Raw genomic sequence first — 26,316 nt, 5'->3', positions numbered from 1 at the left:
CTAAAAAGGGGTATTACACTGTCATCATATTTTTCGTCAAAGTTCAAGATGGCTGACAACAACAACTTGTTATTAACCGCAGCAGTTGCATGTACCACAATTGCACTGTGTGCACACGTGGAAGAGAAGCGGAGGAAAAAAGGAAACGTACCTGGGTGAAGCCGTGGGTTTTACGACGAGACGATAAAAGCATTCAACAAAACTTGGTTCGTGAGCTTGTAGTGGAGTACGTCAGGTCGTGCATTAATTACTTAAGAATGGATGAGCACACATTTCAGTATGTGCTCAGTGAAGTGTATCCTCATATCACAAAGCACAATACTCACTTGAGAACAGCTATATCTGCAGAAGACAGGCTCACTGGAACACTCCGATTCATTGCCACAGGAGAGAGTTACTCTAGAGTACAGCACTCGAATACCACAGTGCACATTAACGAAAATAATACCTGAAAGGTGTGCAGCAATTTACAAAGCACTAAAGGACCAATGTCTGAAGGTAAATAAATGTTCAATACACTTTATGTGTATTAAGGACTATTTTTATTTTATAAACAAATTTAATTTTGTGTCCGAAAACCGTATCTCACGGCTAATGACCTCCGCAATATTCTTGTAGCTCTCCAATCTTCTTAATCTCTTTTTGTATTCAGGGTGCTTCACATTGTAAAGCGCCTCATCAGCTTCATACATCTCTCTTAATTTTGTAGTTGACGGTACAAACCAATTGTATCTACCGGCCATGTTTATAAACACACTAGAGATGACAGAACGCTGCAGCGATGCTAGCGCTCCACGTGGTAACAGTCACATTGCAGTGAACAGAAGACAAGTGACTTTTATGATCAAATCTACAGCGAGGCCCTAGATTTGATCAAATTTATTTGACGACAGACGAGATTTGACAAAGTGCCCTATTACACCATCAAACTTCTTTGACATAAATATTTGACATATCAACTTTGAAAAAGAAATTTGATAGTGTAATACCGGCCTAAAATTGATTCATTTGTAAAGGCCACCTGTCACGGCTCAGTGGACTTCTAGTTGCGGTATTGGATTCCAGTCTTCGTCGCCCAGCAGTCAGCATAGTGCTTGAACCAGGCGCCAGCTGCGAAGGCCCTTAATCTGCGACGTTCCCTGGACAGTCGTTGAGGAGACTCTGTTGTTGTCCCTTGGTTCATCAGGGCCGTCAATTGCTCAACAGTTGCTTGTCTATTCGCCCGTGCCCATCTCCGCAGTAACCTTTCACCACTGTCAACTAATGGCTGCTCAGAGGGAACCCTCTGAGCAGCCATTGCGTACGGATCTCCGTGCCGGCACGTTCACAGGAGCTCAGTCCGTCAGTTCACCTGATGATGGCGACATGTATGATCGCTGAAATATTGTGCCCGTTGGACACTATAGACCGGCAGCACACCCGTGGATATTTTGATTAATTTAGAGTCTTTTTAACATTGTTGTGATCTTTAGGCCGAAGGCTGCCGTTTCATCTCCGAGTTACTACTGCAGCCTACATTCATTTGTACCTGCCTACTGTACTGAAGTCTCGGCCTTTCTCTACAATTGTTATCCTTCCCCACCCCCTCCCCGGCCTTCCTCCTTCACACACACACACACACACACACACACACACACACACCTCCTTCAGTTACCAGCTTGACGCTTCATGTACGCATGTATCCTGCAAATTACGTCTCCTACTTGCTTGTGCAGAATTTCTCGCTTACCAACATCAGCCATGACAGCCCGCAACAAATGGAATAAAAATTCACTAAGTCGCCGCGATCACGTTTAACGCTTGCACTGGGTACGATATTCACACCAGAGCTCTTAGAACGCTACTGAACGTTCATTGGCTGTCAGAGAATGCGCGGCGCTGATGCGCAGAACGAGCCTTAATCCGACCGCCTTCGCTTGTGACCCAAACTATAGGCAGGTGCGATATTATGAACAATACAAAGAAATACCAACTTCACGAAAATGTCACAGAACAGGATTTCATGGCTAGCAAGGAAATTCTGAGAAACATTTGGTCTGTCTTTGTTATTTGCTTATAAAATGTACCGGAAGAAACTATCCATGTTCATATTTTCAGAAAGGAATACCATGTTAGCTTTTTTATGAAAATAATGGTCATAATTAAAGAAGCCAGTGGTTTATTGAGGCACATTACACTATGAATAAATGTAGCCGCAGTTGTGATATAATTTCATAACTAGTTGTCGAAGAAATGTCGATCAGGACACCTAACAACAACCTCTTTGAACGTAGCCAAAAATGTATATCAAGAGAATTCCATTTTTCTTCTCATACATAAAATACACTAGTAACAACAACTGCCGGCCGCTGTGGCCGGGCGGTTCTAGGCGCTTCAGTCCGAAACCGGGCTGCTGCTACGGTCGCAGGTTCGAATCCTGCCTCGGGCATGGATGTGTGTGATGTCCTTAGGTTAGTTAGGTTTAAGTAGTTCTAAGTCTAGGGGACTGATGACCTCAGACGTTAAGTCCCATAGTGCTTAGAGCCAGCCATTAATAACTACAGTATATATTGCACATTACCTGCTTATTCCGTAGGAACCATACAGTCCTTCCAAAATTGTATTTTAGGATTTGCTGTGAGAAAACGATTTTTCGAATGTTCAAACCGCTTTAAAACGTTAACCCATGTTTTGCTACAATGAATCGGGGATTTATAGCAACTAAAGACAAAGCAATAGATTTCGTGGGGAACAAACTCATTTGGCTAATTCCAAAATTGTATCACATATGTAACAACAAAACATTTGTGTAATATTCACATTTAAATAAAAGACTTTTCAAAAAATTACATTTACTCGGCAGGGGCTGGAAGAGGAAAGATGATTTTTTACACACACAACTGTAATCCTAATGCATCAGCTGAATTAATATTACAAAAATATAAATCAGAATATTAAATCCTGTGTAACTTCGGAAATATTACACGTGGAATCAGCACAAAAATTCCTTTAAAGACGGAACATTTTACACATAAATTCTCAATCTTTTTAAATTTCGTAAGAAAATTTGCTAATTTTGCTCTGGTAAGTTGTCAGACAGATTTGAAGGTGTAGTAGTGGACTCAAGTATGGCTGCTATAAAATTAATGTACATTCAGTCAAATTTGATATGCAACAGAAAAACGTTTAAATTAATACTGATGTAATTGAAAATAGAGTTAGCCCTCTGGCAGCTTAATTCTATTATTAACTACGTTTTATACTTCGTCTTTGTGACATGAAATCCTTTAAACTGATGAGGAGAGGGATGTCTTAAAATACATTTTGGATAGGCACGAAGCATCACTTGAGAATGGGTTGATGTTGTGGTGGATCAGGTAGACTTGCAAATACTTTTAATGTTTATAAAGACAATCCAGTGTAGGCTAACAACTGTGTAAAAACATGTACGATGTCTGTCACGAGCGACTTATGAGAGTTCCAGACAATATTAATACTGAGCCATGAAGACACGTTTCGATTTATCAATTTTTACACCCCGCACATAGTTACAAAACCTGACACCACAAATCAATTTTGAGACCAGAGACCCGGAACAGATCGCAGTCATCAAATTCATCACATTTCATTGACGAAATCCATGAGCTGGATTTGTGGAGTACTTACGGAATATTGAATAGGGGCTCAGATATTTTTATCGACTCCGAGCATAGGTATTGCCACACACAGTGGTAGTGTGCGAAAGGTATTGCCAAATAAAAGCGCCAGTGGATGTTTAATTTTTGTTGTATGAAGTGAATTGGCATATACACGTGTAGCATGTGAACACTTAACGTGTAAGAGTGCTGGAGTGTACGCTGTTGCTACCTCCCTTCCCATCTCGGGCGTAAACGCTACTATGTTGGCACCCTGGCCAGGTTTACAGTTCTTTTTTCCTTTTGGATTTTTTTTATGATAATTAAAAAATTATGACCAGGTCCCGATCTGGCAAACGTCGTGAATGTTGAAGATCCCTGTCGTATTGTTATTACTCGCGGCAGTGAGACATCTTGTGACGGGAAGTGGTCGTTTTTGTTGCAGAGGAGAAGACGATCCTACGGTCGGTGAGCGGCAGGCTGCGCTCGGGCGAGCTGACGGCCATCATGGGCCCATCCGGCGCCGGCAAGAGCACGCTCCTCAACATCCTCACCGGCTACAAGTCAGTACTCACCGCTCTGTCTTCTGCTGCCGCTTAGACCATAGATACGACCTGCGGAAAATGCTCTTATCGGAGCACAAAAAGGCTAATACGTTCCTGTTTCAAAACACTATCACTGAAAAGTGGTGTACCAGCTGTCTCATTCTACCCTCCTCAGCACCATTAAAATTTCTCCCAAAACTTTTGGTATGCGAACATATTCGCGCTCTATGTAACATGCAACTCACTTCACACTCGCACAAGTAATTTACTCACATCCACTAGTCCATCGCCGTATACACCGCTCATACACGTCTACTCACTCTTTCAGCGCAACTCATTGTCATTATCTCTTTGTGTCTCTCTAAATGTCACTGTCACCTGTCTCACAGCCACAGTCTCCTTTGTTATGTCCTACCATTACTGCTTCCTCTCTTTGCCACAGTCAGCGTCTTGCTCCCTCTTAGTATCACCTCATTTATTCCTTCCCACTTCTGCTGTCTCTTCTCACTGCACTATCTCCCTTCCCATCGTTGTCTTTGTTATCAACTCTGTCTCTCATTATCACTGGCTCTCATCCGCTCCCACGTTCTCCTTCTCTTTGTTCCTCTCCCACTGGCACTGTCTCCTTCACTATTTTCCTAGCACTGTTCTTTCACTGCCAACTATGTTCCAACGCCACCTTGTCCTTCTCTTTCTCTCACACTGCCAATTGTCCCCTTCGCTCTTTCTATACCACATTCACCACCCACTATCTACCAGCATTTATTACTTTTCCGTCTGTTTCTCCATACTATTGTCCACTTCTCTCAGCATAAAAAAGCGCGAATATGTTCACATGCGCAAATTTATGGGAGAATTTTTAAAGGTGCTGAGGAATGCAGAATGAGCAGCTGGTACCCCACTTTTCAGCCAGACTCTTTTAAAACAGGAACACATTCGCCTTATAGGACCATTTTTCCATGGTTCCCCTCTTTCGCCTGCTATAGCAGGGCGCGTCAAATGTTCAAATGTGTGTGTTCCTAAGGGACCAACCTGCTGAGGTCATCGGTCCCTAGACTTACACACTACTTAAACTAACTTATGCTAAGAACAACACACACGGCCATGCCCGAGGGAGGACTCGAATCTCCGGCGGAAGGGGCCGCGCAATCCGTGACGAGGTGCCTCAAACCGCCCGGCCACTCCGCTCTTCTAGGGCATGTCACTCATATCAAAAGAATTATGTGGGTCAGTAAGATTTGGTAGTTTACTTACGTCAAACTAGAATAATACAAAACAAATTTTATCTCTTAGACCGAATTTTACGTGCACAAGAATTTTACATGTGCTTCCGTACTACAGCATGGAGTTCCCAGAACCCTTCTGATGATAAGGCAGACACTTTATAGTTTACAGCATATTTACCAGTTTACGTCACTTTCTATACTACGTTTTCGCTTCACGCCGAATAATAACGAGCTTATTTAACGTGTGAAAGCAGAGTGAACATCTGTATCTCGGAAACGGATAGAAGATATCAAGAAGATTTTCAAGGTTTTTCGATGTCCAGATCTTCGGAATATAACTTAATGATTTCAACCATTTGCTGTGCGTAACGGTCTTGGAATCCGCGGCTCAGTTTTGGTTCCCAAAAACCAAGTTTTTCGGGTTTTCTCGGGATCCTCCCGGGAACTACATGTTGCCTCAATAAGCCCCCTAACGCGCACCATAGACGACACGCAATGCAAAAATAACCAACTAATTTGCATCATTTGTCTAAGCTGGAGGAAGTGTGTGTAATATTCAAACTTTGACCCCATACTGTAGTGTAGTTACAACAGACGATCCTTCTGTTTGGTATACAAATGATCCTTACCCCAGGAGCTATCCAAAATACTGGATCCTACCTTTCTGTTATCAATAGAACCCCAGGTATGAGTACCGGAAAAATCCCGTTTCTACGCGCGACATTTTGGAACATATTAGGCAGCGCATACTGTAGCATGCTAACCGATAGTCCTCGCATGATAGATAGAAACCAACATTGCGATCAGTTGATGGATCGAATTCGTCGGCAGGCGGTTTGTTGAAGTCAGTTAGAATAAACAGAATTTTTTTATTGTAGTGTTTTTACCAAAGAGGTTTTGATTATAATGTTGAAGTCTTGTGCAGCATTTGACTACTCAGAAAAACATGTGAAAACTTATCAGAGAAAGAGCTGTGTTTCAAACGATCTGCCACGCGGGGTAGGCGAGCGCTCTGGGCGTCTTGTCACGGTCCGCGCGGCTTCCCCCGTCGTAGATTCGAGTCCTCCCTCGGGCATGGGCGCGCGTGTCGTCCTTAGCGTAAGTTAGTTTAAGTTAGATTAAGTAGTGTGTAAGCTTAGGGACCGATGACCTCAGCAGTTTGGTCCCATAAGACCTTACCACAAATTTCCAAATTTCAAACGTTCTGTGTTACACTTTCACACAATAACATTGGAATTGTGTAGATATTACGTTAATTGTAGTGCTACGCATTCACTGATATGACAAAAGTCATGGGATACCCCTTAATATCGTATCGGACCTTCTTTTTACCCGCCATAGTGCAGCAACTCCATGTGGCATTGACTCAACAAGTCGTTGGAAGAACCCCTGCAGAAATACTGAGCCATGCTGCCTATACAGCTGGCCGTAATTGCGAAAGTGTTGCCGGTGCAGGATTTTGTAACCCCTCTATCATGTCCCATAAATGTTCGGTGGGATTCATATTGGGCATTGTGTGTGACCACATCATTTGTTCGAATTGTCCAGAATGATCTTCAAACAAATCGCGAGCAACTGTGGCCCAGTGACTTGGCGCAATCTCATCCATAAAAATTCCATCGTTGTTTGGATACATGAAGTCCATGCATGGCTACGGTCTGTCACCCAGTAGCGGAACATGACCATTTTCAGTAAATGATCGGTTCAGTTGGACTAGAAGACCCAATTCATTCCATGTAAAACACATCCCTCACCATTATGGGGCCACCACCAGCTTAGCTTGCACAGTGCCTTGTTGACAACTTGGGTCCATAGCTTCGTGTAGTCTGCTCCGCACTCGAACCCTACCATCAGCTCTTGTTTTCTAGCCACCTAGGGTCCAACCGATATGGTCACGAGCCCAAGAGAGACGCTGCAGGCGATGTCGTGCTGTTACCAAGGGCATTCGCGTCGATCGCCTACTGCCATAGCCCATTAACACCAAATTTCGCCGCATTGTCATAGCGAATACGTTCATCGTACGTTCCACCTTGATTTTCGCGGTTAGTTCACTCAGTGTCGCTTGTTTGTTAGCACTGACAGCTCTACACAAAAGCCACTGCTCTCGGTCGTTAAGTGAAGGCCGAGGGCCGCAGCTTTGTCCACGGTGACAGATAATGCCTGAAGCTTGGTATCCTCGGCACACTGTTGACACTGTGGATCTCGGAATATGGAATTCCCTAACGATTTCCGAAGTGGAGTGTTCCATTCCCGTCGTGCGGCCATAATTGAGTTGGACTTGAATACAAATGACAGCTCCACCAATGCACTGGCCTTTTATACCTATGTTTTGCCTTCCCCACAACTTTATTTATGTGGTCAGTCCAATTTAAGTTGTCCGCCAACTGCTAACGCCACAGTACTGTCTCGCTGCAAGTCACATAATGCTACATCTGGCTACGCGAAGGGTGTAGCGGAGTCACAGAAAATCCGTCGAGAAGTGGATGAGATTTCTGTAATGAATAGAAACTGTGTACCCCAGATTCCGGAAGAAGGAGAGATGGGGGGGGGGGGGGGGAAGTACCCCCTCTTGTGGACGCCTACGCTCTTAGTCTAAAGTTCTAAACCATTTGTGCATAAATTCAAATCTCGAGAGCTTTTGGATACCACCCCATGGTTTAGAAAATGAGATACTGTGAGTAGATAAGTTTCTGCTATTTGGGCAGCAAAGTAACTGACGATGGGCGAAATAGAATGCATTTAAAAAACTAACTGCCAATAGCAAGAAAGGCTTTTTCTGAGAGCGAAAATAGATTTATTAACATCGAACTTAAACTTTTCCATTAGTACTTCTCTAAGTGAATGTATGTATGGAGTGTAGCCCTGTACGGAAGTGAAACGTGGATTATAAACTGTTCACACAAGAAGAGAATAGAAGCTTTTGAAATGCGGTGCTAAAGAAGAATGCTGAAGACTAGATGGATAGGTCGAATAACTAAGGAGGAGGTACTGGACCAAACTGAGCAGAAAATAGAAATATGGCACGACTTGACTAAAAGAAGGGATCGATTCGGAGTGCACATCCTGTGCTATCGAGGGATCACCAATTTTGTAGTTGGGGGAAGTGTGAGAGGTAAAAACTCCAGCTATGCAAAGAGGAGAAATCTTGAACGTGCTACGCTAATGTGTAGAGCTGCATGAAACCAGTTTTCGGAATGGAAACCACAACTAGACACACTTATATTTTATCACGATCAACGCGCTGCCCGTGGGCAGCAGACCTACATTTAGACCGCTTACACACGTGTTTGCTGTGTTCAGGCTTGACACGTGACATGTGGAATAAAAGCTATGAACATTATCTTTACGGGTTATGCGAAGTGGAGCAGACTATTACAACGTTTCTCAATGGTTCAAATGGCTCTGAGCACTATGGGACTCAACTGCTGAGGTTATTAGTCCCCTAGAACTTAGAACTAGTTAAACCTAACTAACCTAAGGACGTCACAAACATCCATGCCCGAGGCAGGATTCGAACCTGCGACCGTAGCGGTCTTGCGGTTCCAGACTGCAGCGCCTTTAACCGCACGGCCACTTCGGCCGGCACAACGTTTCTCATTATTAGTTGAAGGCAAGCATTAATTTTAAGAAGTGAGCGATGCACTGTTTTAGTATAATACAGTGAGGTGACGAAAGTCGCGAGGTCAGCGATATACATACGTACAGATGGCGGTAGTATTTTAAGGTATAAAAGGCCAGTGCGTTGTGGGGAAGGCAAAACATAGACTACGTTTTTTTGGTACAACTCTTAGGAGACGCAACGGTCTACTACAGAGACTGCCTACGTTACGCTTGTTCGTCCTCTGCTAGAGTATTGCCTTGCTGTATGGGATCCTTACCAGATAAGACTGGCAGAGATCATTGAAAAAAATTCTCAGAAGGGCAGCTCGTTTTGTATCGTGAAACAGGGGAGAGAGTGTCACAGATATGATAAAGGAATTGGAAAGGCAATCAATAAGACAAAGGCGTGTTTCGCTGCGCGACATATTTTCACGAAATCTCAAGTCACCAACTTTCTCGTCTGAACGTGAAAATATTTTATTGTTGCCATCCTGCATAGAGAGGGATGGTTATCATAATAAAATAAAAGAAACTGGAGCTCATACAGAAATATGTGTGTGTTCATTTTTCCCATGCTGCGTTTCAGAGTGGAACGGTGGAGAAATAGTCTGAAGGTGGTTGGAAGAGCCCTCTTCTCAGGCACTTAAGTGTGAGTTGTAGGGTAATGACGTAGATGGAGGTCATCGTTACAGAAATACAAATAAAACTCACTGGCCTATACCAGGTATTTTTGCTCCCAGTCAAAGCGGTGGCAGCCGGCGCCAGCGCGGCTTTGAAGCGCAAGATTCCCCACCAGTTCAAGGAACACATTGGCTGAGAATTCTGCCTGTCGCTAGTGTAATGGAGAACTGTCAACATTGTAGAATACGTTTGTCAACAATGTGACCGTCGATTTACTTCCTGAAGTGATTTAGAATTATCCCGGTAAATTCGCTCGATATTTTCTTTACGCACTGGTGTCCAAAATTAAAGCAACAAACAGAAATTTTGCAAGATTGCGCTTATGTTGCCACAGAACAGTATAAACAGGTGATAGCAAAGTAGAAACAGTGTAAAGAATACAGAATGTAAACAGCTGCAACATGCACAACAGTAGACGAAAATGTTTGTCGTTTCTTCCAGCTTAACAGATTTGCACACACATTCCGACAACTGGTTAATGTGGTCACTATGGAGTGTGACCACCTCTGGCAGCAATACAGGCCTGGCAACGACGGAGCATGCTGTGAATAACGTCATCAATGTCATGATGAGGCAGTAACACCTATTTTTCCTGCGGAGCCTCTCGCAAGTCTTGGAGAGTGATTGGTGGATGCTGACATGATGAACTCGCCTCCCTAGTGCATCCCAGACATGCTCTATGAGATTCAAATCGGGAGAACGAGCAGGCCACACCATGCGTGCAGTATCTTCCATTTCCAAGAAAACATCAACCGTTCGTGCTCTGTGAGGTCGAGCAGTATCGTCCATCAGTACGAAGAGTGGGCGCACAGCATCTCACAGCAGTGGCGTATACATATGGGGGGAGGGGCATCTGCCCCCCCTCCCCCACTCTTGCGAGGCCTCCTGAATTGCCACCCGCACCACTCCCACCATTCAGCCTGAATGCTATTCGTTCATTTCTTTTGCCAGTCGACTCAATTGAGTCAAATTATCGAGTAGTTGTACTTTCCTGTGTAGCATGCGCGCCTGCGTCACCTTATTTTATACACTTCTGTCTGGCACATAGATAACTAACACATGGCTGAGGTCGACGATGGAGGAGGATCGACTTAATGGCTTAGCTCTGTTGAACACTCACCCTGACATTGATTGTCCTATTGACAACGTAATTAACCAATTTGCCAGGAAGAATAGGCACATGGAATTCATCATTTAAGAAAGAGGACCACAGTCGTACCTTTTTTATATCATAAGATGGCATTGTCATGTATATGTGTATAATCAATTTAAATAGAACTTTCTTAAACTTTGCTTGTGACTGGATTATTGTTTATTGTGGTAAAATTAAAGGTAGCTCAAGAAGATATCTTTAGTGCCCCCTCCTTGAGGTTTTCTGTATCTGCACTGCCTCACAGCAACTGTACATGAGGCTCCAAGACCTTGCGCCAATACCTGTCAGCACTTACATTTTTCTGACTCACCTGTACAATTCCATGGAGAGACGTTCGGGTGATCAAGATTATCCCTGCCCACATCATTAATGATCCTCCTCGATATCAGTCTTTTGCACAATGTTAGTCTCGAAATCATGTTCCACATTCCCTTCAGATGCAAATCTGTTGAGAACCACTCTCCAGATCAGATTGGGACTCATCTGTGAAAAGAACATTGGCCCACTGTTCGACTGTCCAGGTGGCTGTTGACAACTCCACTCTAGACGTTCCCTTTTGTGAAAATGTGTCAGAGACACAAATACAGCAGGTCTCCGACAATAAAGGCCACTCTTTCAAAGCCCTCTCTATACCATTTGCATTGATACAACACGTCCAGTGGATGCTGTGAAGACAGATGCCAGTTGCTGCATAGTACTAAGGCAGCACCATCGTGCCCTTATGTTCTCTCTTTCTGATGTCACATGTGGTAGGCCATGATATAGTTTCGTTCTCTATAAACTGTCACCACATCCGAGAAACAACAGAACGATTCAAATTAAGCCACCAGGCTACATCAGTTTGCGATGGACATGCTTCCATTATTCCTATGGCCCTCCACTGCAGAGAGTCTGGTAAGCATATTCGCTGTACCACAATGCACTCTCTGTGACTGTGTACAGAGCAATTGTGAATGTGGGACTACCCAGCAAACACTACACCGTTTGATAGATTCCCTGATGTCACCATTGGCGTGGTTTTCCATTGACCAGAGTATACCAGATGAGTTGACACCATGACAAAATTATTTGAAACAGTTGTATCGAAAGGCTACTGCTAATATTAAAGCAGACTTTAGTGACCACTATATGTGGCTTTCAGTTAATGAGAATACTGCCTGTTGTGGCAAATTTATAGCTAATGTCATGTTGGGGAAATTAGATTTGACAGCACCAGGAAAACAGCCCCTCATCCTGTTTAAGGAGTTGAAGAAGATGAATCACGGGTACATGTCTTAACAGAGAAAATGATACTCTGTTGGAAGCCATTAAAATAGGGTCCTTTAGCACATTCCATGGCAAATTAGCCAATACTAAAGCTTCACACAAGTCTAAGCTGTTCACTGTGCAACTTGTCACAGAGTCTGTTTTTTGTTCTTCTTTCTAGTGACATTTGTAATGTGAACTGTTGGAATCTTAGTGCTGAAGGAAATGTGACTTTATCTTGGTGTACCTAAAACTAAAACAAACACTAAGAACTTGAAAGTAACTAAAAATTAACAACATGATCATCTAAAATGTCCATTCAATCAAATTGGTAAACTAAATTTAAATTTTGATTTGAAAATATGAGTGAAGAAGACTAGCAAGAAGAGTGGTAGATAAAATGAACCTTAAAAATAACCTGTGTTTGCTTACTTGTTCTTGACAGGGTGGCAAAAATTCACTCTCCTGTCTGTTATGAAACTGGAGTCTTACCCAATCCACTGCCGGAAAAGACCCATTTTTCACAGTTTTTGTTGAGGATTGATAAAATTACATTCAAAGCATGCTACTCAGTGTGAGTTACCACACCACAAACTTTACTTTATAACTGAAAAATAAATATGTGTCACCAGTTTGTTATTTTCATATATCTTTCTATTGTCACACAGCATTTACATAAAGGCTGGCTGAGTTTTGCAAGGGGGTATTGGGTTGTCTAACCTGAATCTAATCTTATACCATGTCTTTGTTGCTTGTGGGATGCCCAGAGTCCAGTGGTGGCAACTCAATAGGGAAGTTGGTCAAGCGAGTGGCTTTGTTCTGCAGCCTGGCATGCCCTTCTGAGCATTCAATCAAAGTTGGTCCCTCTATGTATGTAGTCTTGCTACTCGCCGAGGGCTGACACTCATTCCAGTGTGCTTCTGAATGGATTCGTATTGTATACACCGTGCAAATCCGAATAAAAATTTAAATTAAAATAATTAACTGCCGACAATATTGTACTAATATCTCAGTATTGATTCAACAGTTGTGTAAAGGTTTGTGCCAAATCAGTGGCGTGTGGACATACTCTCAGAGTGACAATGCATACAGTAATACATAGTGTTGATTTCTGTGCAGGCTATATTTCTTACACCTTCCAAAATTTCCAACCTGGGCCCTGGTGATCATTATTGGACCACACCTTGGGGCGGAGGGGGTATAGCGATTTGATCTCGTGAGCTAAATCCCGTTAAACATGTTTCAAACAATGAGTTGGTGCTAGTTCTACTCTTTCCTGAAAGCCATGTTGTGCAGAGACTGGATTTGAAACAATAATGACATTTACTCCTATGGAAGTCACTGACACCATCATTAATGCTACTGCAATACGTGTTTTACAGGGTAGTGACATTCCATATTGACATTACTTGGGCTACATGGATCTGTCACATCCATAGTGTAGATTTCATTCATTAACCTTCTAGGTACATCCAAAACTCAATGTGATCAATTCTAGAGTACTGATCGAGAATTTAGAGTACTTAGCAGTTAGGCATGACATCAGACACTGAATGAAACATTCAAGATACATGCTGTTGGGATCATAGTAGATTTGTACAGCCCATACCAAAATGTAACACAGCTACTCAGACCAAGCGATGTGGTGTAGAGAGGACAACAGTTCCAATCTGCAGCTGACCCTCCAGATTTTGGTTTCCCATGATTTCCCTAAATCGCTCCTGATGAATGCTGGGATGGTTCCTTTGATGGGCATGGCCAATTTCCTTCCCCATCCTTGAATCATTCTGAACTTGTGCTCCATCTCTAATGATCTCATTGTTGAAAGGCTGTCAAAACCCTAATCTTCCTTCCCTCCCTGAGAGCTGCTCATAGAACTTGAACGAGAATCTTTGAAAAAAAAGTTTCAACACAGCTGTTATGAAACCACATTGGGTAAATATAAAGAAGCAGTATTCAAATAAAACTGTGCATGACAGTTCTGCAGCCATCATCATATGTCTCATATGGGAGTGATTAGGATGCATACAAAAGCATGTAAAAAGTAATTTTTTGTTTGTCAATACACTAATAAGAATACAGTGTTTTATGATACCTGCGTCAACATAAAATAGATGGGACTGTCTGGATGTAGCAAGAGACTTTCATGTCCCTGGTGCCCTCTTGTAATTCTATTCTACAGAGGAATGAGTATGAATGCAGTGCCCAGTGCCCTAATATATTTAGCCATTAGCAGCTATCTGCTAACTTGTAAACTGCTTTCGGATGTGCCTATTCATTTACATATACAGTTTATATAAACTTGAAGCATGTTATACAATGGCTGGTACCTGGCCGTTTGACTTTTGAAAATGAACCACAATTAGTTTACAATATTCATAAAACCCTTACACATCATATTCTAGCACTTATACGTAGCTCCCAGAGTTACCTGAAACTGATTCAGCGAAAAATCTGTGGGTCTCTTCTATGATAATGACCACACCCAAATGTCTTTGACAAAATCCATTTGAAAATCAAACACACATCTTTAATACGTAATGAAATCTGATTATCATGACTTCCTTATGCCACTGAATAAGGAATAATGTGGAAGCCACTTTTAATTTCAGGGTTTCAAAATGAAGTTAGGCATTTTTGAAAAAGTCTTAGACTTCTATGAGTATGAAAGGGTACAAAATTTCTCAGCACTGTGCTCATGATATCCATATAAAATACAATAAAATAAAATTTATTAAGTAGGGTCAGCTTACTATTATACATGAATGGAAGTAATAATTTAGACACATTGTCATATTATTAAACTAACTAAAGGGGACTGTTTTGGGGATAATGAAAGTAAGGATGTTAGGATGCATATCTAAAATGCTTTAAATGTTTATACATGGAACTCATTTTGCAGGACTTCTGGGATGAAAGGTTCAATCACCATAAATGGTGAGGAACGAAATCTGAGCAGTTTCCGAAAGCTTTCTTGCTATATCATGCAGGACAATCAACTACACGCAAACTTATCAGTTGAAGAAGCCATGAATGTAGCAACAGGCCTGAAACTTGGTAATGATATGAAGAGTGATGAGAAACGGGATGTGGTGAGTAATGCTCTCCCTGCAACTTGTTTGCTGTTGTATTTTAAAGTAGCTGCTTTGAAGCGTTTAGTAATGTGGTCAGATCAAGCTATATGCTTAAAAAAAGTGTTTTTAATTAAAGTCATTTCTAAACACAAGAAATATAATTAAAAGTTAATATTATCCACATTTCCATACTAATATTACAAGTACAAAAGTAACTCTCTCTCTTAAGGTTTCATGACTAAACCGCTGAATGAATTTTGATGAAATCTGGTGTGGAGATAGCCTGAAGCCTGCGAAAGAACATAGGCTACAATAAAAAGAAAAAAAAAGCAACCCCTAAGAGGGTCAAGTAAAGAATAGAACATCTTTTTTTAACATCAGCGAACACAAACCACGATAAAAAATTATTAAATCTGTTGCATAATGTACGTGTTGTATAATGTGTAGAGGCCTATGTCCCTACACACACACACACACACACACACACACACACACACACACACACACACACCACTTAGCAGTGACACTGCATGTGCCACTGTGTTGTGCATTGGGGCAGTTGGGTGAGGGCACACATCATGATCTATGCTTACCTGAACAGGCAGACACATGAGAGCAGCTGACATTATTGCACAAACAATAGCCTGCTTACTCGCCATCACTCGTCATACCAAAACTACTGACATGTTAGTGCAGTCAAGGTTACAGCTAGTATACTATATTAGTTACATGAAGAGTTTTGAAATCTCAGTTGTTGCAATTGTGGCTGTTGATAATAAAGCCATTAAGCCTGCTTCATTATAAGGTTTTGCAAACATAAATGAAATTACATTAGTTTTTATTCACCCAAAAAAATTTTCCAGGTTTTGGGAAACAGTATGAATATTGTGAATAAATGTGTGCACACGTACATACATACACTGTTACATAAAGTACAGAAACAGTTATATTTCAGCAAATAAATGAATGTTTTGCTTTATTTGTAAAAAGGGCTTGTAGCAGGTGCACTGTCTTATTTCAAGTCCCTTGTATTTCACATGTTCTGATAATTCTCCTACAGAATAGAAGCAGGGATCTAGCAAGAATGCCCTTAGAAATTTACAAAAAGTGAGAATGATGAAGTTATTTTTATCTTATTCAGTGGAAGGCTACTTTAAATTTGTATCACACTGTTTGTAGTGGAAGTTTTACAAGACGATGTCCTTATTGGCTAAATAAATAACTTTTTCTTTTGCCTCGTATCTTACTCATGGGTATTACATATTTTTATTGTGTCTTTTTAATTCTTTCTAACATACTTAAAATTTTTAGTAAATACATACAGGAAAATTGAGGGAATGACAGCTTTTCAAAGAGAGATTTGCAAGACTCTGTTAATCGAGCTGGTTGCATTTTTTCTTTTTCTAAGTTACGAAAATGATTCAACTAGATGGCACATTACCCCAGAATATAATTCTATATAGTAAAATGCTGTGGAATTTGGCAATTAGGTCATTCAGACTGCGTGAAAACTTATTTTAACAGAAAGTAAACATAGACTATAACATATTTTATGTTGTTATTTATTTTGTTTTTATGTGTATGTCATTTGAGGTCATAGGAGTTTTATTGAAACAAGAACTATTCCTAGGAATGTGTTGACACATTAATAGCTCACTGTTTTCATACAAAAGTCAAATAGTAGTTTCATGTGTGTTTCTATAGATCCAAGAAATCCTGGAGCTCCTGGGTCTGCATGAACATAGGCGGACAATGACAAGTAACCTGTCTGGTGGCCAGAAGAAGAGGTTGTCTATTGCCCTAGAGCTGGTCAACAACCCACCCATCATGTTCTTTGATGAACCAACAAGGTACAATACACTAAAAACATAGGTACTACTTTCTAGTGTGATATTTTTGTTAGGAGAGCAACACCAAAGTACTGTAATTTCTGCTTAAAATGAAGTTATCCTTTGAAAATTATAACAATACAATGGTAATAAATTACTTCGAGAAAATCCATGAGGCAAGAGTTGTTACAGTGCAATGTTGAACAACTTCATGAAGCAACATTTTCACTGACACTAAACAATGATTCATAATTTTATGAATGTAAACTTGTATTTGACCAAATCCACAAGAAGAAGCAGCACATGGAGAGATGTGGTAAATCAAGTGCCCATATACAAAAATACTCCTCTACAGCTTATGTGCAACCAATCAAGTAAGGTAACAAGTGTCAGTTTATGTATTCCCACACTTTAATATGCTAATGTAGTGAGGCTTCTCCATTCTTGTTAATCTTCCTTTTATCATTAACTAGTATTTGAATATGCCAAAATGCATGTGTCCAGTGACAGAACAGCAAAGCAAATATTGTATCTTAATCTCACAAATATTCTTGTTATGTAATTTCAGATGAGCAAAAGTAACTACTACTACCAAAAGTAGATATTAAAGATCATACATACATGAAACAATGTGTATAACATTCCTTAGGATCCAGAAGTGTTCTTTTGCTCAGGATAAATAGAACATTTAATCTTTTATGTTTTCTTTTGCTGAGGATAAATTTCCGGTTCAGCTAAACTGTGATTTACTCAGCACAAGACACAAAACAATTTTCATGTAAATGTTGTTGCACTGTCTAGTGTTCAGAGCGAAGCTATGTTCTCTGATAAAGAACGCTATGTTCTCTGATAAAGAACCTTCAACAAGCTGCATCTAACAAAAAGAAATAAGTGGGAAATCCCCATTAATTTGAAAGTAAATAGAAACCTACCTTAAAGGAAAGTCCAGGAAGGAACAACAACAATATGGAAAGGACAAATTGCTACTAACCACATAGAGGAGGTGTGGTCCTCAGTCATGAGAGGAATGCTCCTTTGTGTGCAGATTAGATATGTGGGAGGTGGTAGGTGTCTGCAGAGACAAGGCATGGGAGATCTGTTTCTGGACCGTATTGAGAGGATAATTCCAGTCTGTGAAGGTCTCAGTGAGACTCGTGGCATAGTTTGAGAGGGAAGGTATCAAGTCATGAGAGGAGTGGTCCTTTGTGACCAGACAGTGGGAATGTGGGGATGATCTGGATTAGTGCAGGTACTTGATGATACCACAAACAGTTGCTCCTTCCTGGTTTCACATACCACCAAGAGAGTGGGACAAGTTGGTATACTGAATTTGTGTAGTAAAGATTAAGTTTTGAAGTAAGTAAATAATTTCATTAAGTTGCTGCAAGATGATTCCTACTCTAAGTATAAATGCCTTCTGTTTCAGTGGTCTGGACAGTTCATCATGCTTCCAGTGTATATCCCTTCTAAAATCACTAGCTCGTGGTGGACGGACCATAGTATGCACAATCCATCAGCCGAGTGCTCGGCTCTTTGAAATGTTTGACCATCTGTATACATTGGCTGAGGGTCAGTGTGTTTACCAGGGTTCCACCCAGGAACTGGTGCCTTTTCTCGCAAATCTTGGTCTTGCATGTCCCAGCTACCACAACCCAGCATCATTCAGTAAGTTCAGTTTAGATGAAAATGAAATTTTTACATTTGTTCAGTATTTGTCAACAACATCATGTAAGTCAAAGCCATAATTGATTAACTTGGTGTGCTGTTCAATTTTTTATTTGTTGATTTCATTGTTCTGTCTTGAGATACAACCAAATACTGTTACTTACTCATCCTATTAAAATGATGTGATATTTTGACCACAGTTAGCGTTATAGTTAAAAACTGCTCCGTCTTACCACTTATCTCTACTAAATATTCTGTTTCTGTGGTGTACGACTGGTTCAAGTTGTGTAAATTCCAGAGTATTTCACTGAGACAATTCCTTAACACCTTAAGGTGGCTGATGCTGGTGACTATTGACAAGCAACAGCTGGTGCCCACACTGTGGCAGTCTTGTTATAGAGCCCACATTTGCAAGATGCATTTGTATGATGAGTTGGTACCCATTGGGGTCAAGATGTGACTTTCCACATGTGTCAGGGTTCTAGTGCTGCTGCCAGATGTTGCTGTTCTGTGGAGTTTAACTAATATGGCTTTGCTATATGGGTTCCCCACTGTGCAGCAACAGGGCTATCATCAGAAACCCTTGTTGTACTTGTAATGATACTGGTAATAGAAAATTGAATGTTCCAGATAGTATTTAGTGTCAAACTTTCCTCCTCTCCACATGACAATGTCCATTGTTGTTCATGTATATTTTCTTCAGATATCCTGGTTTCATTACTTTTTTGCATAATTCTGAATTCTTTAACAATTACCATTGGTTAACTTTTAAAAATAAAAAAGATACAACAGTAATATATGGATAAATTTTCTCTATTTATTCACTTCAACAAACTCTCACTTGTGCTGCAATTAGCCACTGGTAACTAACTGCTTTGGACCCACACTGACCTTTGTGCAGAAAAATAACATTTCATGATTATTAATACATTATTGACACTACACCTTTCTGAAATTATAATGAAAAATTATGTATTCACAAAAACTTAAGGAGAACAATAACTTTTAAAAAATGAGGAAAATGTTGGACACAGATTGTTTTGTGAAATAGCATATTTTTGTACAGAATTTTGTAAAATATGGATTTTAAACAGTCACTTCCAAAAGATGTAATTTTCTACTAAATTACTGAATTATCTTGAGTGGTGACATTTACATATGATCCAACTGTAAAGTTTTTTTGTGGAAAAAGTTACTTTGTACATTATATTATATGTTATCAAACTTCTTTTATTATTGTGTGCTGAGTAATTTAATACAAAAAATAACTACATTGCATAACTTGAATATTATTCATTTAAATTTAAGTATTTTGTTTTAAGTGAATATAAGCTTGTAAATATGTTATTTCAATTGACTGAGATCCATAAGTTTGTTAATAACATGGTGTGTTTAACATCAGTATACATGTAATCTTCAATAACTACTTTTGTTCACAGTAATTGAGGTGTCATGTGGAGAATATGGAGACAACATTCGCAAATTGGTGACAGCAATAAGGAATGGTAAAAATGACATTCGCAGTGGCACACCGTTCCCACCAATTGCAGGAGTGGATGAGAAATTAAATAATTCTAATGTTAACATCCTGGATAAATCAAAAAATCTGGAGAAAAGCAATGGACAAACACAGGAGTCCAATGGCGAACCAGCGACATCTGTTGCTGGGACCAATATTAACCTATTTCAACCATATATTGCAAACGACATAGCTAAGAATGGACACAGTAAGTATATTTGTAAACTGCACATTTTTTCAGCTGCTTGCCTTGATTTTTCTGACAACCATTTGTGAACCAGGTTGAATACTATCACAAGCCAATATTACAGCACTGGAAATCTTCTTCTGTCTCCTGTTCTTCCTTCGACATTCATGATTTTTAGTGGTATCCCCCACCATTGGTCCAGCAGAAATTATTGTGATATATGTATAGTAAAGTTGCAGTTCTCTTAAGATAAAAAGCTGATGAACATAGGAACCTTGGAAGGTAGCATCACAGAACACAGACTGAAGAAAAAGTGGCTCACGTAGAGGCCATTAAAAACAAAGATAGTTCTGTAAAAGGAAAGGAGGAGGAAAAAGAGCATACAAGAGGAAATTAATAAACAAACAGTGAGTGTTTAAGGAAGAGGGGTTGTTGGAGAGTGGAAAGCCTTCTTGTAGATCCATGTAGAATGCTTGAACATAACTGCAGCATACATGACAAGGCTTTCTTTATAAAACTAGATTAGGAGATGCCAAGAATGTACATGAGGCAGATCTTTCACCAGCATCATTCACACCATTGAGTAAGGGATTATAAGCAGGATATAAAGGTTTGGAAGGCAGTGAAATACTGCTCAGAAGCAGTAGAAAGAATCTGGGAAGGATATTCTGCATTTAAGGGTATCTTGAAATGTGGGTGAATCTATAAGGGAAGATATATATGAGCTGTTGAGGTTTAGGGTGCTAATGTGTTAAAATGATATTTCCTCAGACAATGGAAAGTCAAGATTAGAATATCAACAATATTATGAACATGAAAGGTTGCTACTCAGTGTGTCATTTTTGTGATTAGTAGCAATGTATTGTCTTCGTAAAAGGTAATTCCTCTTTGTGGATGGGTAATAATGCTACAAGAATCACCAGGAACATTAGAGTACATGGCAAGAGATTTGCTTATGTAACATGTTGGGATATTCATGCACCAGAGGGACATTTATTCTTGATGAAGTGGTTGTTGTGGAAGTGATGGGTTTAACAGTAACAGACATTTTCAGGGAACTGTTGTAAATTTGCTTGTGAACCTGAACATCAAAGGACAAAAATTTTGTGAAATATGAAGATTCACTATGCCGATAGTAAAGAAGATAATAAATTTTTGATGAGCATTATGTTAGGAGAAATTGTGTTCAGTCATAACAGGATATGGCAGATATTGGTATACTTGGGGTTAGTGATAAGAAGTGTTGAAGACAGTAAATGTTACACCTAATGCAAGAATGTAGGCTGAACGTTCTACTCCATGAGACCAGAAATCATTTCAGTGGGAGCACAAGTATAAAACTCCAGTGTAGTGCATCCTGGGTGGTTGGGTTTGTAATATATACAAGACAGACAATAGGTGGAGCCTACAAACTTATGAAGGGCAGATGAAGGTGCCTGACAGCCGGTGAACCAATGAATGTACTCAACTATCACACTGGTGCAGTCTTTCATTGCAGGGAGAATGTTTAAGCTTGAATCAGATTTGACAGCTGATATAATTGCATAGTAGGTAACTATATCATTAATATCACTGGATGTATTTAGGAAAAAAAGGTAAGGTAGGCTGGAGGAAATAAATTCCTGGAAGGTTATCAATAGGTGATTAATTTGGAGTAGTGATGGATCCTAAATGGGCAGAACTGGAACTGAACATTGCAAGCTTCAATTTGAGCATGTAAGAACTGATTCCCTCTACACTCAGAATTTCTGTTTTGTTGAGGCCTTATCACCTTTACCCATAACCACCCCTGTTATCACCGTGCAATTCACCCAATCATTTCATCCAAGAACTCTCCAAGGGTATACCCGTGAAGGGCGGATGGAGATTTGAACTGCCATCCTCACAAATATGGATCCAATGTCTTAGGCCTACTAATGCAACCCCTTGTTTGGTGGGTGTAGTAGAAAAATGGGGGTGTGAGGCTGGTGTGCAAATGGAAAAGTTTAATGGGGATGGTAACAGGAGAAGGGGGGGGGGGGGGGAATTGGATAGAGGAATATGGAGTACAAGAAATAAAAGAGATAACATTTTATGAAGGATGATGATGGGACAGGGGGGAAGGGAGGTGGTAGGTGTGCTGCATAACTGGTGGTCTGCTTCACCCTTGGTTACAGTTTTGCAGTGGTCATTCATCTGGTAGATAGTATGTTCATGATCATACCCATTTGCAATGATGTACTGTGATTTCAGCAAATGTCGTACAAGGTGTGACTTATTTCAGAGATTTCCTTACCTTTCGTAGAGCAAGAAATGCCAGTGATAGGGATGGAATATGAGCTATTGGGGAGATGAATGATTCTCCCACAAGTATATGGGACAGGGGATTGAGAGCTGGAGGGTCGTTGGCAGGGTGAAAGATATTGTGTAGGTTGTGTGGATTTTGAAACACCACTTTGGAAAGATGGAGCAAACTACTGAGTAGGATAGTCCTCAGTTCACAGATCAAAGACATACGGTCAAGTCCTGAAGGAGGATGTGTTTCAGTTGTTCGAGTTAGGGCTGATAGTGAATTATGAGAGGACCACTACTTTGTGGCTTGTCATAAGATATGTGAGTAGTGGTAAGTTTTATGTCCATGAACACAAGGGGAGAATACTTACTGATTTGCCACCAGTGATGGTGAACAACAGTTTATTAAATCAATAACATGGAACATGAGTAATAGGAAAATGAAGACTCCCTTCTAGTCAACAAGAAATAAGGTTACACTGTATCCACCAGTAAGGAGGTTCATACAGAGTCTAGGTTTGGTCACTGAAGTGGGATTGTCTCACAGTATTCATAAGTGCTGGGTCCCATGGTGCAGTGATTGGTACTGAGCACAGTACTGGTGACTGCCGAGAGTATTGGATATAGGGCTGATGGTGTCTGGTGAGGCCACAGTCAGTGGGTGGGAGGCAGCTGTGTGGTGACGGCTTAGCAGGTCGTGGAGCGTACTGCAGGCAAAATCCTTCCTGGCTACGAATAGCAGCAATACTGGTTCAGCTGCTTGTGGAGATAGCTGATGTTAGAGCTCACAGAACGAATCGTGTTGGAACTTGAGGAATGATTGGCTGGCTGCGGGCCGGGCAGCTGGTTAAATACATGCCTGGTGGAAGTATATATGTACAATTTCCAGGCGACATGTGACAAGCACATTTAATAGGTCCACGATTGTGGTGCCGCCTAGACTTAATTTGCTTTCCATTAGTTGGCCGGTAAATATGCTTACGTTTATTGGCTGCAGACATGGAGTCTTGTGTGTTTGTTTTCCAGTGGCTGAGTTGTGGTGAGACTGTTGCCGGAAGGCTGAATGTGGTGCAGTACAGCCAATTTGTCAAGGGGTACTGCACCGGGATATTGCAGTGGGTGTGTGTGGTGATAAGGCCGTGGAGATCTGTTTGTGGACGTGAGTCAGAGAGTAATTTCAGTCTGTAGATGCCTAGGTGAGACCTTCAGCATATTGGCAGAGGAGCTGCTTGTCACTGCCCATTTGGTAATATACAAGCGGACTGCATTAAAGGTTTTTTTTTTTAGTATAGAACAGCCACTTGAGCTCTTCATGGATATTTGTTTCATAAGCCTAACTTTGAATTTTTTGTGGTAAGTCATTTCCAGATCTTTGACACAAGCAGTCCTTACTGTTCATCCATAATTAGAAATTGCATGACAAAGCCATAGACAGAGTAACATATGCAAAATTGCTGGGGATCCACATTGATGAAAACTTGAATTCTAATGACCATGTAAAAAATTTGTACAGAAACTCAATTCAGCCTGATTGATCAACTTTGAAGATTTTCAGAGAAATGCTGACTTTCATAGTTACAATATCTAAAACAGCACAGCACTCCATACATACTGAACAAAAGAGCCATATCAATGTTAAACCTTGCAGCAGACTGCCAGTCTACAACAGGAAGTAGGGAGATGAAAATAAATTTAAATCAGACTTATAAAAAATTCTACCTGAACGATAGTTTTACTTGGTAGATGACTATGATGGCCAAAAATATTTTTCTGATGTTTGTATTAAGCCAAAAACAAATATACTGTATTTTGTCCCTTATTGTTTTCATTATATTTGCATTTTTGTGTATAAAAGGATTTGCTGGTTAGGGAAGTTAAAAGTAGAGGCATATGAATTTATAATAACAGAAGCAATATATATATTCATTTGTATTACTATGTATTGTATCACTTTGAGTGTGTTGTTTAATGCATATTTTTATCTGTTTCATTTTCTTGTAATGATTACACATAAAATTTTCATATCCATTTGGACAACATCCATGCAATATTTATTGCCTATGGCTGGATAAATAAATATGTAAAATAAATAAAAATGTGGTGCGTTTATTCAAGATTGACAGTCATAATGGAGAAGCAAGGGGACTTCAAAATTTCTTTCTGCATGTAAAACATTTCAATAATTCTTGAAACACACTTTCTCTAAGGCCTAGAAACATATTTGCTATAAATATAGGACAAAATTACCCAGCAATCATAGATAAGTTGTTAATTAGAAAAGGGAGACAGGGCAAAACACTGCAAGTAAGATGTGCCCAAATAACTACAAAAAGACCAGTTTAATACAGGAGGTCTTTCATTTGTGGGCCTTGCCCAGTTCAGTTGCTGCTCTTCCTTCAAGTAAATTAAATGCTAATAGAAAAAAGCCCAGGATGGAATAACAACAATAACATGAAAAGGATAGATTGCTACTTGCAAGAGAGATGTTGATTCACAGACAGGCACAACAAAAAGACTGGTATACATTTTATCTTTCATCCAAAAGACCGCCTCCTTCTGAAGTGTGTGTGTGTGTGTTTTCTACTTCAGAAGAACAACTTTTGGCCAAAAGATAAAATATATAACAGTCTTTTTGTTGTGCCTGTCTGTGACTGCAAGCTAATAGAAATAACTTTGGTTTGTATTCCTTCACATTAATAGGAGAGTTCCGTATATTTCTTCAGAACAAAAATGACATAAGACGAACTACCCAGTGCTATAAATCTTGTATATGTTTGCTGATAAGACTTGTGAATAGTTGAATACTTTAAGGTTGTTTTCCATATGTACAAAAATTAACAGGTCTCAGACTTACGAATGTATTACTTTAGGAATTGTCTGAGACATTTTATATTCATTAAAGTTATTAATATAATTCTTCAGTTATTTGGATGGTATACTGTGGGAAAGAGCCCTTGGGCAAACACCTGGAACAGGCATAGACCTTCAGCCTAAGAAATTATTGTTTTTATTTTTTTTTATTTTTTTTTTAATGATAAATGTCTCTCATGTTTCTTGCCATGATCAGATGAAATTCCACAGCATCCTTCATACTTCAGCAGCTGCTTGTACGTAATAATAAGTGTATTAGTCTTTTACAGTCTCAAGCATTTAGAAAATTGTGGTAATTTCTACAGGTACAGGAACAGATTCCCAGGCAGTGGCAATCCCAGTGGACTTGACAGGTTGTGAAAAAGCTCCAGACAATGTGACAGCAGCACTTCTAGACCCCAGTGTAACTGTGAGACAGCGACGTTATGCCACTTCGCAGTTCACTCAGTTTTGGATTGTGTTGAAGAGGACACTGTTGTTCAGCCGGAGAGACTGGGTATGTTAAGAGTATCAGTGAGTTGTGACATGTTTGTTAATGCCTACAATAAAGGAGTTGGTATCCACTTGCTTAACGTTAACTATCAACAATTAGTATTTAAATACAACTACATGTTGATCATTTACAGTTGAATTCACATACAGGAAAGAATATTTAGTTTAATAACAGAAGTAATTATGTAATATTTTTGCACTAAATAGACAAAGTTTGTCAACCTTGAAAAATAATTTGACATTTTAAACTGGAGCAATGTGTTTGAAATTCTAACCGTAATAGGGAAAAATGGGCAAATATACAACATGTACAAGAACCAATATGGAACAATAAGAATGAAAAT

At 40.0% G+C, this 26,316-nt stretch overlaps 1 protein-coding gene across 2 annotated transcripts in view; it reads left to right on the top strand.

The window, feature by feature from the left end:
* Positions 1-26,316, top strand: part of LOC126195321 (ATP-binding cassette subfamily G member 4-like) — a 334,509-nt gene that overhangs the window by 301,561 nt on the left and 6,632 nt on the right. For both annotated transcript variants that reach the window (XM_049933889.1, XM_049933888.1), the window contains 6 exons: positions 4,060-4,177; positions 14,967-15,156; positions 16,843-16,988; positions 18,394-18,632; positions 20,072-20,359; positions 25,786-25,976. In XM_049933889.1, coding sequence (XP_049789846.1) covers positions 4,060-4,177; positions 14,967-15,156; positions 16,843-16,988; positions 18,394-18,632; positions 20,072-20,359; positions 25,786-25,976 — 1,172 coding nt within the window. The remainder of the gene's footprint in view (positions 1-4,059; positions 4,178-14,966; positions 15,157-16,842; positions 16,989-18,393; positions 18,633-20,071; positions 20,360-25,785; positions 25,977-26,316) is intronic.

The sequence above is a fragment of the Schistocerca nitens genome, chromosome 7, assembly GCF_023898315.1.
Source record: "Schistocerca nitens isolate TAMUIC-IGC-003100 chromosome 7, iqSchNite1.1, whole genome shotgun sequence".
Taxonomy (NCBI): Eukaryota; Metazoa; Arthropoda; class Insecta; order Orthoptera; family Acrididae; genus Schistocerca; species Schistocerca nitens.
Note: the sequence above shows the minus strand (reverse complement) of the source record. Positions and strands in the feature narration are given on the sequence as shown.